Below are 18,646 nucleotides of genomic sequence, written 5' to 3' on the forward strand. Positions count from 1 at the left end.
AGTACCTTTCTGCTGCGTGACGGGGTGCGTGCCATCCAAGATGGCGTCGCGTGCCTGCACGTACAGTAGGTTGAGCTGTACCGGGTCCCGCGAGTCCACGTTGCGGTCCGAGAAGAACAGCTTGCGGCGCAGCAGCAGCGTCTCCGTGGCGTCGATGCCCTGCTCGCGGAGGGTCTTGGACGGCTCCACCCAGTTCACTGTACACACGACCTGGTTATATATATCGACAAACGAGTCGCGTGGATGGTACGACGCAATGCTACGTACGCTCTTTTTTTATAAAAATATAAGGGACGACACGAGTAGGACGTTAAGCTGATGTTAATTGATACGCCCTGCGCATTACAATGCAGTGCTGCTCAAGATTATTGAAAAATCCAAAAATTCTGAGCGGCTCTACAACTGCGCTCGTCGCTCCTTGAGACATAAGATGTCAAGTCTCACTAGCACAAATAATTTCACTAGCTACGGCGCCGCTCAGAGCGATACGAGTAATTTTTACATATTACTGCTTCACGGCAGTTATGGTACCCATAATCTAGCCGGCATCCGGTGCAAAGGAGCCTGTCACTGCTCTTTTTGTAGGTGCCCATGTTGTTGTGTCTACCTGGAAATACTGCGGAAGAAAGGTCATTCCAGTTTGGTTACAAGCGTATGTGGCAGAATATTTCCTAAAAACCGAACTGTGGAGGTGGAGCACATTAAGATGTTGATGATGATTGTAGCGTGATAGAAGAGTATTCGGTATACTTACTAGTGGCGAAGTGGTACCTACCCGAACAATGAATGTTAGAAACTATTTCAATTTAGAAACGTCTTACATAGCGGATTAGTATTTAAAAAAAAGCAAAGATCGCTCAATTAATAGAATCCTGGATATTTTTATTATTTATGCCTCCATATTTAGTATGATTGTGTCAGAATATTCTCCGCGACTAGTGTTATAAGTCGATGCTCACCCTCGTCGTCGGTGCGCAGCTTCTTCCTCAGCTGCTCCATCTTGGCGTCTCGCTCCTTCTCATGGTGTCGTCGCCGTAGTGTCAGGGTGCCGTAGTTGCCCTTCTCGTAAGGCTCCGGCTCTTCCTTCTGATCCTCGCGGACCTGTCGACAAAACCACAGATTTTACTTTTGTCTTAATCTGTTTAAAAATAATGTGAAATGTCGTGTTTTATAGATTATCTTAATATATATATTTCTTTTGTGCGTCTGTTGTAACTGAACTCCTCCTAAACATCTGGACCAATTTTAATGAAAGTTTCTGTGTGTCTTCAGGTGGATCCGATTTTGATGATTTGGTGTGTTCCAGTGAATTTGAGATTGGTTTAGATGCTCAATTCCGTCCATATAATATAATTCTCCTGCTCATGTGTATGTTAGTGAGCTCCTTCTAACGGCTGGACCGACGTCTGCCGGGTCCACTAGTGATATATACAATTAATGATACAATTTAGTTATAATAGGATGCTTTTTAATAGTTTTTCTATTCCTCTACTTTTATTCACCCGATCACTAATATTACTTATATTAGACTTTATTGAGTCTTTCAAAAGGTCTATACTCTATGGCCTAAAAAAGCATTGTTCAACGTTCTATAATGTCGCCAAAAAGGCACAGCGTTTCGGTTCCACAGACAACTAAATCTAGGATAACTATGGCAGGTTCACATATTAGATGATACGTAGCACGCACTATATTAAATACATAATATTTCCATGTTTAAATCATAAGACTACACATTTCAATGTCAACTTATGAAAAAAAAAAACATTATTAATATAATTTGCCAAGATGCTGCAAGGTATTGTGTAATTTTTACATCTCCCATATAACCCACTATACTCGCGTTTTTTGACACTTCTTATATATCTATTGATTCCCTGGAAATGCGTAGAAAGGCGGCCCAGTTGATTTTTCTTTACAAACTCATAAACAACCTAATAGACTGTGAAGATATTCTTCAAAATATTGGCATTTGTGTACCGCCATTTAATTGTCGAATAGGTACTTATTCCCCAATATTTATTAAATTTTATAGAAATAACTACTGATTAAACTCTCCCATTCAACTCATATGTGTAAGCTATAATAAAATATTTAAATTAGATCATAACATCGATAATATATTTTCAAATATTAACTTTTATAAAAAACAGGTGTCCTTGTCATTAAAAGGCTTAAATATAGATTAGTAACTAATGTAATTAGTATTAGTAGTAAATTCATTATGGTTATTTTTCTAATTTGTTTTTAGCATTAGTTTTTTAGTTTAGTAACGATGTGCATAACTTTAATTTAAATATGTAAATAGTAGCACTTATTAATGTTTATCATATTCGTATATGTAAAATTATATATCTAGTTGGTAAGCCTTAATAAATAAATAAAGTCTTCTTCTTCAATTTCTTTGTAATAGCAATATAATCTACGTACGTTTATTTTAGCGTCATTACATTAACGTGATTGAACCTACCTATTCTAATAATGGCAGAGAATAATATTCAAAAGTAACTTACCAATCCGTACTCGTCGTAGTTGGTGATGCCGATCTTCGTGCAGATGACAACCATCAAGTTGGCGACGATCTGGCTGTCATCCACTAGCAGGGTCTTCACCGTGCCTGATACACCATCAATCAACTTGTAAATATTATGTATCAATGACTTATTCACAATACGCGCTCTTTCTACCAAGCAGTATTGTGCAAGCGACGTGTTCGGGTCTTTTTTGTAACGAAAATAAGGGACGAGACGAGCGGGATATTCAGTTGATGGTAGTTGATACGCCCTGCCCATTACAATGCAGTGCCGCTCAGGATTCTTGAAAAACACAAAAATTCTGAGCGGCTCTAAAATTGCGCAACTCACCTTGAGACATAAGGTGTTAAGTCTCATTTGGCCGGTAATTTCGAAACAAATCGAGTGATTTGACCAAGTGCCAGAGTTGGTTCCGTGAAATGACAAAAAGTCTTTTCATATTCAGACATAATTTGGTAAGAATTTAGTATCGTGTCGCAGGTGGAGGGGGGTGAGAGGGGAATGTAGGAGGGACGGAGATATCCTCTGTCCCCTGGCTCACTCCCCCACTCCATGAAAGGGTAACGGACTATTCTCTTGAAAATCAAGTTAATGTAACCTAACCTCAAAACAGATAAAAGTTTTTCTAAAGGCCAAGTAGAAGCCCTGCTTCGCGGGGTCCATATTATTAAAAAAACCACGGGCATGGCCCGCCATTCCCTTCCACCTAACCTGTCTGATTCGGAGTATGACTCAAGTCTGATGCTCGCTTCGCTCGCTTTTACGTCCTAAGTTCTTCTAATGATTTGATCAAATCACTTAAAGAATTGACCAAATCTCTGTTATTATCATTTCCTTGTGACAGATATATTTTCTAGACTATTATTTAGCACAGCCCACGCACATTCGTACTGGGCATGAAGTAGGTATGTGTCTACAACACAGTAGTGTCTATCACAAATGATGTGTCTAGTTAGCTGGATCACTGGCCACTCACCGTCTAACATCCTGACTCTTAGGTTCCTGGTCTTCTTGTTGTACTCGAGCATGTCTCCGTTCCGCAGCATGTAGTAGTCAAGGCTGCGAGACGCTTCCAGCCATATGCCTTTCTTGTTATCTTCCTCTGACGCCAAGAACAGTCCAAATTCTTTTGCTGTACACAAACATTCTCTAATAAGACAATGATTTTAGTTATTAAAAAATAATATTAAATAGAATCAAACTTTAATATTCCAAAGAGTAGCGAAACGGGAATTTTATTAATCTTTAAATTACTACCTTTTTCAATTACCTACTGTGCATAAAACATTGTAGTTTTGAAAATTCTGAAATTTTACTGATTACAGTTTCTATAAGATTGAAGTTTTTTTATTGACTATTTCCGCTTTCTTCTTAACAAACCCTCGGATTTGACACCCATATCATGGAGCTCAAAAATGTTCTGCTGCAGAAGCTGCAGAAGAGAGCCGTTAGAGCCATTTATAACATGGGATCTAGAATTTCGTTAAAGAATAAGTTTAAAGAAATAGGTATTATGACAGTGGCCTCACAATACATTTACGAGAATTTGATGTTTGTACAAAAGAATAAAAATAAGTTCACAAAACTAAGTGACTTACATAGTATTAATACTAGAAATAGGGGTAGACTTGTCATGCCTGCCACAAGACTCCATAAAGTCAGTAATTCTTTTAGGTGTCAGTGTGTTCGCTTCTATAATAAACTCCCCGACCATATAGCAAATATGTCTATAAATAAATTGAAAGCCTACACAAAAAGTAAATTAAGCACCAAAGGCTATTACAATATCCAAGATTATTTAAATGATGAAGCAGCCTGGAATTGAATTGATCTACTTAAGTGTGATTTATTTTATGTGATTTTAATTGTTTCATGTTATTTATATTACTTATTTGATTTGTTTGATTTTAATTTTATCTGTTTGATATTATTTATTTATTATTATGAAATTTAGTGTATGACTGAACTTAAGCCATTGTAAATCAATGTTATGAGTTCAATAAACGTTTTGATTTTGATTTTTGTTCTATCAATGTTCAAGGAGTTCCATCGCTCAGGACCAACCCTAAGTACAGTTATAGCCCTGTCATAACAAATGCTATCATTTAATGCAAACCAAATCATAATGTCTGCAGTGTCAATTGAAGTGTTCTTCTAGGTGAAGCTAATCCGGGCCATGTTTTGTTACTGAACAATATGTAAAAACTAAACTACTATTACTAAGTATATATTACGAAGAAATTGGTATGCATATGTATTACACATACTAACGAAAAAACTAATCATTTATAGAAAAGGCTAAATAAAAGTTGTAGAAATTATTCATATGTTTCCATCCAGTTATGTACATTTCATTTTGACCTGAGAATTAGGACTGAGGATGGGCAGCAGCATCTTTCGAAAAGAGCACTTCCTTCAGCGTGGCGATTATGGTAAAACCTCCCAAACCGATCGTAGTGGAGATTTTTGGGGGAGGCCATTGTCAGCATTGGAAATCTTCCGGCTGATGATGATGATAAATATAATGAAACTATTTTTTGTAATAATATAATGTGATTGTAATAATATAATGTAACAACCTTTGTCAGGTGTGGGGTTCGAATCTACTCTCCCACTCAGGCGCTCAAATCTGGCGCCTTAGACCGCGCGGCCAAACTGAATTTAAAGTAGTAGTTGAAAGTAATGATACAACTTCACCCTTACTAGAATTTATGACATCACTGTCATGCGACATGCGATAGATGCACGAAAAAATTTGAAACAGTTTCACATTTAAAAACTGAAAACGCAAGACCTCCAGTTAAAATTTATATTTGAGCAAGTTCAACTATGTAATGCACGTACGATCGCTGGAGTTGGCTTCGAGGATCTTCTCCCGGATGATGCGACACGCATCATACACGTGGGTGGCCGGGTCAAACTGGATGGTCTTCACCACCGTGCCGCCCTCCATCGAGATCTTCAGCGACAGCGTCGCCATCTTGTGCAGCGAGTGGGCCCTGAAAACCGAACGACATTACATATTATATACATCATGCACCACACAAATACTTGAACTGCTAACACTGAATCAACAACAAGAATGAAATAATTAATCTGAAAATAAGACGACAATGTCACTCAAAATTAAAATACTTTTATTCAAATAAAATTTGAAAAACAAAATATTAAGAACGATGCGGGACTCGAACCCACAACCTCCGGTGTTCCGTGCCAGTGCTCTAACCAACTGAGCTAAGCGTTCGAGTGACGCATCGTCATCAAATCTTGTATGCTTTGTTCAACTCTCAAATTTTATTTGTGTATTAATCCTAGAAGTGAGAGTTATCACTTTAAAAACACAACAAATTACTTTTATTCAAAACAAGATATACCACAGAGCTGAGAAAACCGGGGCTCAGAGGGCTCTTTACTCATTACATAGCCTGTGAGCGATCGTTCAATTTCCAACTGTGCCATCATTTACAAAGTCATCTAATATCATGCTATACGTTGTAGCCGTTACAAAACAAACGTTTCATACCAATTATTACGAATTTGGCAACAAATGCATTTTGTACATTTTCCGGGATCCTGTTGTAAAAGCAAATACATCGCTCAACAAAAGATTTACTAACTTGATTAACCCATACAGCGATGGCTGATCTTGACGTCACGCGTCATTGTTTAATTTAGAGCTATTTTTTCTTTAAGTACTTCGAATTATTAAAACGTTCGCGTAGGTAATACCTTTATTTATTTATAGTGAGTGAGAAGTGATGCATCCACTGCACACAATAACTCTTGCGGTTTCTTAACTTCATGTTGGTTCATTTAGTTCATCGAGGTCATACCGCAGTTGCTATGCGTAGGTCATTTCGTGGTGCTATTAAGACAGAGCATCATAATATGACGTTTAACATCAGGAACGTCGAATGTTCGTTCGCATAATTATTCACATAAAAAAAACTAGTTGTAGTAACAACCTTATCGGGCGGATATTAGCGAAGCGTTGCCGTTATCTGTAACGTGTATATCCGTTGAGAAAACCTCTGAAGGCATATACACACTTCGCCATGTCACATAGTTGTACTGGGAACGTAATATGAGAAGCGGTTTGCACGGCACGTTAACAATTTTACGTTGCGCTGAAAATACGCTTTAGTGGGCATAGTCGAGTCGTGTTTCACCTTGAGAGGTAATATTTACTAAATCCTCTCTCAGATTTCATAATTCAATAATCAATGTGATGATAACTCAAAGATGGTTTCAATCTCAACAATCGAAATCAAACGATCCTCTCCTTTGAAAAGTAATGTGGAAGGATATGTTCTGAGTCAGACTGTTTTAACCGTTTCACTTATTGTTGTCGGATTTGTATACATGGCTTCTGTTTGGGCCTACATGATTTACTTGTTTTGAGGACTAGGTAATCTAGCACTTAAAAAAAAGCAAAACACAGAGGAACTGCAGATAATGATATATTATTGTTTGGAAAAGGTTGCTATTTGTCCAGTCCTAATGAGTCCTACTAACAACGGGTGCAGAATTGAACTATTGTGTTCGCCACTCATACTTATTTCACGTTATCAAGTCCAAGTCAAGTCCACCCTGCGGTGTGGCCGTCAAGGATGGTGTTACGCTTATGCATTAATAATAATAATAATAAATTCTTTATTGCCATACAAATCATTACAAATATAAAATAAACAATTAGGCTACGCGATGAAACAAAAGGCAAAAGGAAAAGGCTCAGCTTCACCTGACATAGAATCATGGATTTATGTTTCCATGCAGCGCTGTTTTTCAGCCATCCCCTCCTCCCTAAGATGTTGAGTGGTAGTGGATGTATTATGGCTCCCCGGTTACCTACTTAAGCTATTTTTTTGCTTATTTTTCATGCTTATGTGTTTAGAAAATGATGATCTTATTTGAATATAGTTTTGATCTGGAGATAAAAACCAAAGAAAAAAGAAGAGCGAGGACGTTTGTATGTAAATTACTATTAATATGTCCTGTTAATTACGAAATTCCGGTGGGTCCGTGAACACAGTTCTGATGCAAGAACTTTTGTTCTAACGTTTAATATTGATGGTATGTGATCACCGCAGCCCATACTCTCTTGTAATACCAGAGGAATGACAATGTGTTGCCGGCCTTATAGTGTCCAATAAACGTACATATTACGAATCCGAAAATCAATAACACATTAACACAAGCACATGGCGGGCGAAGTTCGAACCTTCTCTTTAACTCGCCTCGCAACACATATACTCTTTCTTTCTCGATCATCATCATCTCGATCATCGAACGATGGATAGAGAAATTTGTGGTGCAACATACCTGTGTACTGTGGCGGTTCTAGTGTCGAGATGGGAGACACTGCCCCTCCGCGGGCTGGGGTGGTGGCGCCTGGGCTCGCTAAAAGAGCGTGGTCTGCAGCTGTGGCGCTCCTCCTGGAACCACCACCAACACTGGCATTGATATAACATGGAATACACCCCATAGAAATATGTTTTGATCTGATTTACCAATCATAAAACATCTACAGTGTGGTGACAGACACCCTGACGACTTCTACATGAAATGTATCTGACTAAGGGCTATTTTTCACTGGAACACTACTGGCGCAAATAATCGCTGCTACCAACAAAATGTATACAGCTTTATAGAGAGCTAGTTACTCATATGATGTCCGTTTCGGTTTTTTTTTTAATACGAGACGAGACGAGCAGGACGTTCAGCTGATGGAAAGTTCAGTAATTAATACGACCTGTAATTACAATGCAATGCCGCTCCGGATTCTTGAAAAGCCCTAAAATTCTGAGCGACAAATTGCGGTAGTCACCTTGAGACATAAAATGTTCAGTTTGATTTGCCCAGTAATTCCACTAGCTACGGCGCACCGTAATGTTTATACATTACTGCTTCACGGCAGAAATAGGCGCCGTTGTGGTACCCATAATCTAGCTGGCATCCTGTACAAAGGAGCCTCCCACTGGTAAACAATTTAGTGGCGCGACCAGCTAGAACACGTCATGACTCTGTTGTGTGTATGGTGTCTCGTTTGGTAGCTTAGGGACACCACGGTGGCGCAATCATTCGCGCGGTGAAATAGCACTTTCTATATCATATCTATTTCACCCTTCACTGGAGTTAAAAAACTTTCATAGGTTTATTTATAGATGTATAGAAAACAAATTAGCGGTAAGCCCGGGCATAGGCGTTGGATTACGAGAACGTTACGATGCTCAACAATTAATGCTACACGCTGAAGATCAGACTTAGTTATAAAAACCAACAATATTTCACGCGATTATACGCAGGCTCTGATGTGACACTTAGTTTTTTTCTTTACATGCTTAAAATATTCCTAGTCACAACGGATGGTAGATTCTTACTTACAGCGTGTAAAATACTTTGAATAAAAATATTTGAACCTGCTGTTTGCACTTGTTTAACTGGCTCTTTTGACAAATATACGCGCGTTTCAAAATGAAACTAACTGAATACATCTTGTATAAATCTACGAACCCTGAGTAGTCAATAGAGTAGGGTGCTTTGAGGTCCACGAGTGTCCGTTACAAGACTGATATCTATACATATAAATAAAATTGGAGTGTCTGTTTGTAATATTGAAATAACCGTTTTTACTACATGTGTATAAATACGTGGTACATACACCAAAATAACATTTTTTACAATTTTTGTCTGTCTGTCTGTTTGTTTGTTCCGGCTAATCTAAGCGGATGTAATAAGGAGTAACTTAGGCTACTTTTATTTTAGAAAAATAAAGTAATGTTGCAATGTCCTAGAAACTCTAAAAATAATTTATATGGCAAAACAACGTTTGCCGGGTCATCTAGTCACATATAAGTTTAGTACCGAGAAACCATCGTTTACCCTAGGTGATCACTTAACAATCATGACGACCTGTATAGCCGAGTGGTTAGCGATCCTACCTACTAAGCTAGAGGTCCCGGGTTCCAATCCCGGTAGGTGCAAGCATTTATATGATGAATATGGATGTTTGTTTCCGAGTCATGGATGTTTAAATGTATTTATGTATGTTTAAGTAAGTATATTGTATTAAATATATCGTTGTCTTGTAACCCATAACACAGGCTATATATGTTTAATTTGGGGCAAGATAATTTGTGTAAAAAGTGTGTCAATATTATATTATTATTATATCATCCATTAAAAACACAATACATACTTGTGTCGTGATCAGGCCCCGCCAGTTCCGTAGCGCGATGTGGAGGCGCTCTCGCAGTCCGCGTCACGTGTACCCCGGTGCTTGCGGTGCGGGATCACTTGACACCTGAGACAAGCATTTACACCGTCATGGCTTACGTGTGATGTATTTAATATCGTATTCATTATCACACATTCCTAAAAACGGTATCATACCGACATACAAAAACAAATATTTCTATCCAGAATTGAATAAGACTCATTATATGAAAGACATTAAAATATAAAAGGCATTTATTTTCTCAAAATTGATTCCTTTAGAATTCTTTTTGATGCCATTTCTAATATACTAGATACTACTACCGCTTCGGAAACAAATGTCGATCTGAGAGAAGATGCGGCGAAAGAAACTCTCCCGGCATTCTTTTTTCTTGTGATTTCTTTTAAATACAATATACTATATTGTACAGTAATTGCTATTGCTATAAAATAATCATAACCCAGGCTTGCCGATCAATTTGATATTCAGCTGTGGAGTAGTAGGATTTACGACAGAGCCAATTTTTAATAAAACGCTTAAATTTATTTACAAACAATGCCTGAACATTGGCTGGGACTTTATTATATAAGTGTATACATTTACCCTTAAAGCTATTATCTATCTCATGATATAATACGATCAAAAAGTGCATTAAAGTTTACGGAAGTCCAAATAATATTATGCAGTAAACTTTCGGCTCCATATTAAAAAAATATACTTAATTAATATATTATATGTACAATTGATTGCAAAAAGGAGGAGAATCGAAACCGTGTGTATTTATATGTTTGTTAACTCAGAACCCTAGTCATTTATTTTATGACTACTAACTAATAATTTTTGTTTTATATATATATATATATTAAGAATGTACTGTATATTACAAAAATTAATTCTTATATATAAAATTCTCACGTCGCGGTGTTTGTAGTTAAACTCCAACGAAAAGGCTTGACCGATTCTCATGAAATTTTGGTGCGTATTAGGTAGGTCTGAGAATCGGACAACATCTATTTTTCATCCCCCTAAATGCTAAGGGTGGTCCACGCCAATTTTTTTTTTAATTTTTTTTTAATTTGTATGATTATGAGTCAGCATTAAAAAATACATACAACTTCTAATTTTCACCCATCTACGATCAACAGTTACTTTTGTATCGCGATTTTAATATCGGCAATACAACGTTTGCTGGGCTGACCCAGTTGCTTTATAAATTGTATGCATAAAATTTCAATAATGGAAGCCACATCACGCATACATCAAAATTGAATGCTCAATTCAACATTGCTCTGATAAAAGTGTTAAACACATGACACACAGGTAGGCACACGATCACGCCATCTATTTATAAATGTAATGATGAACGCTGGCGACTGCCGACATCACGGAAGCTGGCCGGATGTAGATACAAATAGACCAACATACATCAGCTACGCAACGCCCCTTGCGTGCGCGACTGGCGGACTCATTGATGCCGTGAAATATAATACGACTACCTACTATAGCTTAAGGCGAAGAGTAAGCAGAAAACACGCAAACATGGTGTTTTTAGACAAGTTTTGTAGTGAAAGTATAGCATTTCGAGCTATGAAAACTACTTAATCCTGTTACACATATCCTTAAGTCTTATTCGTAGGTTGCTAATGCTTGCTGTTGGTTATAGTTTACACTGCCGAGCCTTTTTGAACTACCACATTTCTTTGAAGTTAAACAAGTTTTTTGGCATGGCGTGACGCATTTTAATGGTACTTTCACTCAGAAAAGTTATTCTTATAGCTTGTACTTTTGTGTATGTTCATTTATTCAGATTAGTAGTGAATAACGAGGATTGTAAGCATATAAACTGATTTCCACCCAAGAATTTTGAAAATATTGGCTTTGTTACAAAGATTGCGGGCCGGCAGCCGTGAACTCATATCGCTCAAGGTCGCTGGCATTTAGTGTCGCCTTAACACATATTATAATTGAACTTTTAAAACTAAAAGATACTTATTAAAATTAATATGTTGTAAGTAATAACTTGCAAAACAAGCCGGCTTGCAATTTTTTTTTATTGACACACTCTTACACAAGTTATCTTGCCCCAAACTAGGCATAGCCTTTACTATGGGTGCAAGTACTTAAACATACATAAATACAAATAAACATCCATGACTCGGAAACAAACATTGATATTCATCATATAAATGATTGCACCTACCGGGATTCACTAACCACTGGGCTATAGTCGTGATATAGGTCAAGCAAATAAACGCGTCCAGAACAAAAATCATTACAAACTGATCCGATACAACTGGTTTAATCGTGGTTAACAATGAAACAGTAAAATTTGTTACAGAATACATCTATTTAGGACAGTTAATAACTCCTGAAAACAACAACATAAAGAAAGAAATAAACGCATTTGTAATACTTGGAAAAGAAACTGGTACTTGAGTGAAATCATGAAAAACGAAATATCAAACTTGGACTCTAACAGACGCTCTCTCAGAAAAAAATTAAGGAGCGTAATTGGAGTTAGGCGACGAGAGAAAGTAAAGTAAGAGAAAATTAAGAGTCATACAAAATTCAAATACGCACACATGATGTGTCATAAGTTAAAGCGGAAATGGCCTGGACAAATTCTGAGGGAAAAGAAAGAGATGTGAACAAGAAACGTAACAGAATGGTATCCAAGAGACGGGAAACGAAGGAAAGGTAGACAGGTTAGAAGGTGGGAGAAGATGATTTAAAAAGGATAGCAGGACCAGACTAAATGAGAGTAGCTAGAGACCGAATAAAGTGGAAGTCATTAGAGGAGGCCTTTAACGAAAGACAAATTACTAATTAAGTTAATTTAAGTTTTATTTATAAGAAAAGATAATAATTTAGCAGTAATAATAAAGGTGTATTTTATTTATTTTTTACTTTAAGTAACAACATTACGTTAATAAGTCAATTTTCTAGGATGATCGCGTACCGAATAAGTATTTTTGTCGTCCGTTAAATCACCCAGACGGCCGGCACTAAATGTCGCTCTCGAGAAGGAACAGTGCAGAAACTAAATGAATATAATGAAGTACAATTCAAAAAATACAAAAAATGCTAATGTTGCTAAATGCCGACTGTTCGAATTACTCGCAGTGAAAATTAATTAAATAATAGTATCGCATCCGTATCGTAATATAATATATCATGAATGAATATTCTTTATTGCACTACAACATAACTTTATCAGTGGGAGGCTCCTTTGCACAGGATGCCGGCTAGATTATAGGTACCACAAAAGCGTATGTTTCTGCCGTGAAGCAGTAATGTGAAAGCATTACTGTGTTTCGGTCTGAAGGGTGCCGTAGCTAGTGAAATTACTGGGCAAATGAGACTTAACATCTTATGTCTCAAGGTGACGAGCGCAGTTGTAGTGCCGCTAAGAATTTTTGGGTTTTTTCAAGAATCCAGAGCGTTTACCATTACCATCAGCTGAAAATCCTGCTCGTCTCGTAACTTATTATAATAAAAAAAAAAACATGTAAAGTTTCAATTTGTATGTACAAAATAATAATTATGGTGTAATAGGCGGAGCAGATTTACTATCATCAAGTAAGCCCCATGGACCAACTCAGGCGACATAACATTAATTAAGATGAGCTTGATCGCAACAGCGGCAGACTCCATCTTCGCACGACACGCCACAAGTTAGGATATCATCCCCACCATCTGGATGTGTGGCGGTCCTCCACAGTGCGGCTTTCAAGGAGCTTTCTTCCAACTACTACAACGCTGTGGAATGAGCTTCTTTGTGCGGTGTTTCCGGGACGATACGACATGGCTACCTTAAAAAAAAACGCGTACACCTTCCTTAAAGGCCGGCAACACTCTTGTGATTCCTCTGGTGTTGCAAGAGAATGTGGGCGGCGGTGATCACTTAACACCTGGTTACCCGTACGCTAGTTTGTCTACCTATTCCATAAAAAGAGTCTCATTAACCGGAGAGCCTAATTCTGCATCCAATAAACAGCAATAATTAAAACAAGACCAATAAACGCCTCCCCCCTCACGTCATCGCAATAAAAATCCAATCATTTCAAAACCACATAAAGTCCGACGACTATAGTGCCCGCCCTAGAGCTCGCGAAGGGTTTCCAGCAGATCTCCATCACTCAACGAGTTATTGTGCGATCATTAAGGCACCCATGTCCATAACCGTCAGTTATTTGTGCGCAGTTTTGCATAAACGACATTTGGAGTGAACGTTTCGTTGCACCGGAATTTTAATGGTTCAATATGGTGAGAGGGTACTTTGATGAACAGACTAGACTCAAGCCATTACTATAGACACGTACTTTCAAGTATGACGAGAAGAAGATACGTACTATTTGCTGATAGTACTCATTTACTTCCATATGAAGTAAAACAGAGCATTTTTTACAACAAAATTTGTTCATGTAGATTTTATTGGTCGAACGATATTAATCGTGAAACCCGTCACTGGAAGATGTCTTTAGAGTGTAGCTTTAAAGAGTTTTCATCATTTCCCCATATTTTGGGACAATTTAACTACAATTTTATATTTATTATTATTAGATTCGATTAAATCGATTCCGTAACTATGAATGATGAGAAAGTGGAGTTCATAAACGAATATATTTATTTGGGAGAACCGACTATGCGGATAAGGATGTAAACTTACGTTGCGTGGAAAAGATGCTTGGGCTTAAAGGAAGGATCGTAGTCCGCATTAGGGTTGCATCTGGATCGGATGATCTGCCTCCACCGGTTTCTGTCCAGCGCTTCATGTCATAAAAAATTAAGCTGGTGACGACTAAATCCTTCGGGTTATCAAACTCAAAGAAACCATCGCGAGCCGAGCATTACGTCAGAATCAGAGCGCGGGACCGAAAGTTATTGCTCATGCATTTAACATCGTCGCAAGGGAGACTATTTTATTGTTATTTTATGATGAACCGGCCCGCTGCTTCACTGATTATGTTAAGGGTAACAACTTCGACTGTCGAGGTTCTGGATCCTTTCTTGTTTTACGTCAGGACATGGCAGAAGACTTAAACCGGGCGCTAGGATAGAGACCTCTGCGGGTACAACACACCGCGTAGACTATATAATATGCCCCCAAGAGGCTCGGAAAAAATCGAGTTGATAATTATCCTTACCATTCCCTTACAACACATAAAATTAAATTAATATTACTACTGTATTCAAGAAAAAAATGTATTGAATTCGTTTAAAGAAAGAACTTAACGTGCCGTGTTAAAGGTTCGATAGGGTGTTAAGGACTCTTTCTTAGGCTTTGGTATTCAATTTTAGAATAAAATACCAGACAGTATACAGGAACTCACTGAGCACAAATTTAAAAAATATATATTATAGCTTCGTTGACAAAGAACGGTAAGTATTGTATAGATGATTATATAGAAGAATTATTTATGGTTCTTGACTGATTTTGAAAATATGGGCTAGGAGTTTCTTATCAATCCTTCTCCCCACGTTAAAGCTCCTTTACGAACTAATGCAGGTTCATGATGTTTGTCAATTGTTGTTGCAATATGTCATGTTATTGTCACTTCCTATGGTAAATAATTTCTTTTGTTGTAAATTAACTGAGTGAAACTTTCTGTGTATCTTAAGGTGGATTCGAGAATGGTTTAGATTCACAATTGAACTAACCCCTAAGCGACTGGACCGATTTTGATGATCTTTTGTGTGTTCCAGTGAATTTGAGATTGGTTTAGATTCTCAATTCCCTCCTTATAATATAATTCTCATATGTATGTTGGTGAACTCCTCCTAACGCTGGACCGATTTTTCAAATTTAAGACGTGTGTACAGGACAACGTCTGTCGGGTCCAGTAGTATCAATGTAAAAAAGAATATGATGATTCTGTAAGGCGAACTTTTGATGTTAAACACCGGCCGAGAACTGAGAAGTTTGAATGAGTGCTGACAACGGTAGGGGGAACTCTAGCTGCACAGAGGAATCCAAGGAGGCGGCAAGAGCCCCACGTCATCGATACATCCGGCGCGGCGACCGGAAGTCGTCACGCGATCCGGTCACGACGAAATCGGATATTGTATTCAATTAGCAAATTAGGGGACTACGTCCTCGGGCTGGCGGGGGTCAGTCGATAGGGGACTCGGGCTAATATGTTTATATTGACTCAACAGATTATGTTGATTTACTAAACCGTCAATTGAAGCTGCACCAACCCTCGGTCGAAACCTCTGTAACCAGATACATAGTGGTAGATCTTAGTTCATATTCGCCCGCCGCCATACTAAAGTATTATAAACATAGAATAGGAACAAGAGGACGCTTTCGAATCACCTGATGGTAAGTGATCACCGCCGCCCACAGTAATACAATGCTAGAACAGTGATAAGAGCTTTCGCCAGCCTTTTTTGTGGGTGTATACGCTTGTTTTTTTGAAGGCACCGTTTTTCTGTAACTATACACAAGTTAGGAACTATGTTTATTGGATATTTGATATCGATGCAACAAATCCCTACTACTATAAAATAACAATAATTATGTGACAGAGACACATAAATTAGATTGGTACTGAGAGTAAGCGAGACACACTACAATATATACTATCTAATAAGTCTAATTTGAATTTGAAATTTGAATTTATTAAAATACAAATCGTCCAGAACGAAAATATGAAAACATAAGAAGCATCACAGACTATTGCTATCTCATTTACATACGCTGACAAGGAATCAAGTGTTCATCTTCTACGAGAAGTGTTGAGTGATTAAGTCATGAAGGTGTAACAACTAACAAGCAAACAAACGAACACTTTTGATGAAATGGAGTTGAATGGGAGGAATTGGCGCTCCTCCTCCTCAACCATCGACGGCCCGCGCCCGCTGCGCCGTCGCTCACTGTGGGACGCTAATCAACAGTGGCGTGCACTAATCCAGTTATTATTGTCCCGTGTTCAGTGACAAACTAATGTATTTATTACAATTCAAGTCGAAGACTTTCAACAGACTGAAGCGTCTTGATTACACGTGGACCGAATGTGATTTGAACAGGCAGAGCCGCGGCAGTTATTAATCCCGAATTTTCGGTAAAAATCAAAAATTCGGTATTTCTTCGCTTTATTTTAGTACTAGCTGATATAACGCGACGTCGTTCGCGTAGGTACGTATTTTTACACCTTGGGTTACATTACTGGACTTTTAGTAGGGATCCCAAATTTTTTGAAAATGAAATATAGCCTCTATAACACTCGGTGATAATGTAGCTGTCCCAACTGTGAAAGAATTATTCAAATCGGTTCAGAAGTTGCCGAGGCTCGGCAACTACTGAACTGATAATATAAATAGATATTAAGGGACGAGACGAGCAGGATACGCCCTGCCCATTACAATGCAGTGCCACTCAGGATTCTTGAAAAACCCAAAAATTCTGTGCGGCCCTACAATTGCACTCGTCACCTTGAGATATAATATGTTAAGTCTGATTTGCCCAGTATTTTCACTAGCTACGGCGCCTTTCAGACCGAAACACAGTAATGTTTATACATTACTGCTTCATGGCAAAAATAGCCGCCTTTGTGGTACCCATAATCTAGCCGGCATTGAATATATTTTTAACCAAAAATTGGGCATTTATTCGCTTCTATTGCAAATATTTATAAATTAAAAATATTTGTAATGGAAGCGAATAAATACCAAAATTTTTATTTTTAATTTTACCGAAAATTCGGCCGAAGTTCAAATTTGGTTCAAATCTATTGAACGTCTTCGACCTGAATTTTGAAACATCGACTTGAAATTGAACAACCACTACGAAGACATGACTCATGAGCTGAGAAGAAATAGCGAAAGGAATACAGCGGGACAATCTCTTATTTTTAACCGACTGTAGGTATCCTTACGTTGAAAAGGATTTCATAAAATCTAAACTATATATCTGGACCTACTGAACCGATTTTGATGATTCTGTTACCAATAGAAATCCACATTATTTGTGCAATTTTCGTTTTATTTTGGTAACCCCAAAATTACAGGCACTTTTCAGTCATCTTTATAATGTTTTATCATTAAAATAACCCATCAAAAGTAGTAAAGTTTACGTATCTAATTTAAACAGTAAAATTATATTTATTAAAATATCAAAATTTTATTTTTTATTCAATCTCTGAATCAAAGCAATTCAGTAAATCGAATGAAACGATGCCAATATTAGGTTACTATTGAAATAACATCAAATAAGATTCTACAACAAACCAAAATCGCATTCTGAAAATCAAAGATTTCACAGAAAACTTTCATCTACATCATTCAAACACGCTTGAAAAGATATCTGTACACGTTACAACAATAAATAGTTTACAACGGTGCTAACTTCATTCATAGAAACGTTATCAAACAGCGTAATACTCGAGTCGAGACTCTTGTAAGTAATCCGCGTTCGTAACCGGCGAGCACGTGGCCTAACAAGTGGCACTTACCTCAAGCGGAACCGCTGCCTCATCGCGACGTCTCGTTTCCACTTTTAAAAAATACTGGATCCCTTCTCGCTCTCTCACTCCCTGGCTTGTATTAATTTCTGCTTTAAACTGGATGATAATTATTGAATAATTTTAACATAGTAGTTGGTAGAGTGCCTTAATAAGGAAATGCTTTTGTCTGATAGCCCCAAGAAAAGACAATGTAAAAGTGCGGCTCTAAAGAGGCACCCTGGTATGCACCAAGCAGTTTATACTTCAGGTGTTGAGTGCAGCAGTATTTCCCCGGGACTGAGAGAGCGGGACCACCACGCCGGTGGATGGTCCACGAAGGAATGTACAGCTTCCCGGCAACACGCCAGGATCTCGTACTCACAATTACTATGGACCATCTCGAATCCTCTTGGAGGGTCCGCTCGCGCAGGCGCACTCGCAGTGTTGCG

At 37.9% G+C, this 18,646-nt stretch overlaps 1 protein-coding gene across 1 annotated transcript in view; it reads right to left on the reverse strand.

The window, feature by feature from the left end:
• LOC126971287 (talin-2) overlaps nt 1–18,646 on the reverse strand; it is a 121,693-nt gene that overhangs the window by 82,622 nt on the left and 20,425 nt on the right. Inside the window, exons 3-9 of the mRNA XM_050817512.1 lie at nt 9,733–9,837; nt 7,857–7,969; nt 5,379–5,533; nt 3,511–3,666; nt 2,514–2,617; nt 960–1,101; nt 6–197 (exon numbers count right to left, since the gene is read on the reverse strand). Of these exons, the coding sequence (XP_050673469.1) occupies nt 6–197; nt 960–1,101; nt 2,514–2,617; nt 3,511–3,666; nt 5,379–5,514 (730 nt within the window). The 5' untranslated portion in view covers nt 5,515–5,533; nt 7,857–7,969; nt 9,733–9,837. The remainder of the gene's footprint in view (nt 1–5; nt 198–959; nt 1,102–2,513; nt 2,618–3,510; nt 3,667–5,378; nt 5,534–7,856; nt 7,970–9,732; nt 9,838–18,646) is intronic.

Source organism: Leptidea sinapis, chromosome 23 (genome assembly GCF_905404315.1).
Source record: "Leptidea sinapis chromosome 23, ilLepSina1.1, whole genome shotgun sequence".
Classification (NCBI taxonomy): Eukaryota; Metazoa; Arthropoda; class Insecta; order Lepidoptera; family Pieridae; genus Leptidea; species Leptidea sinapis.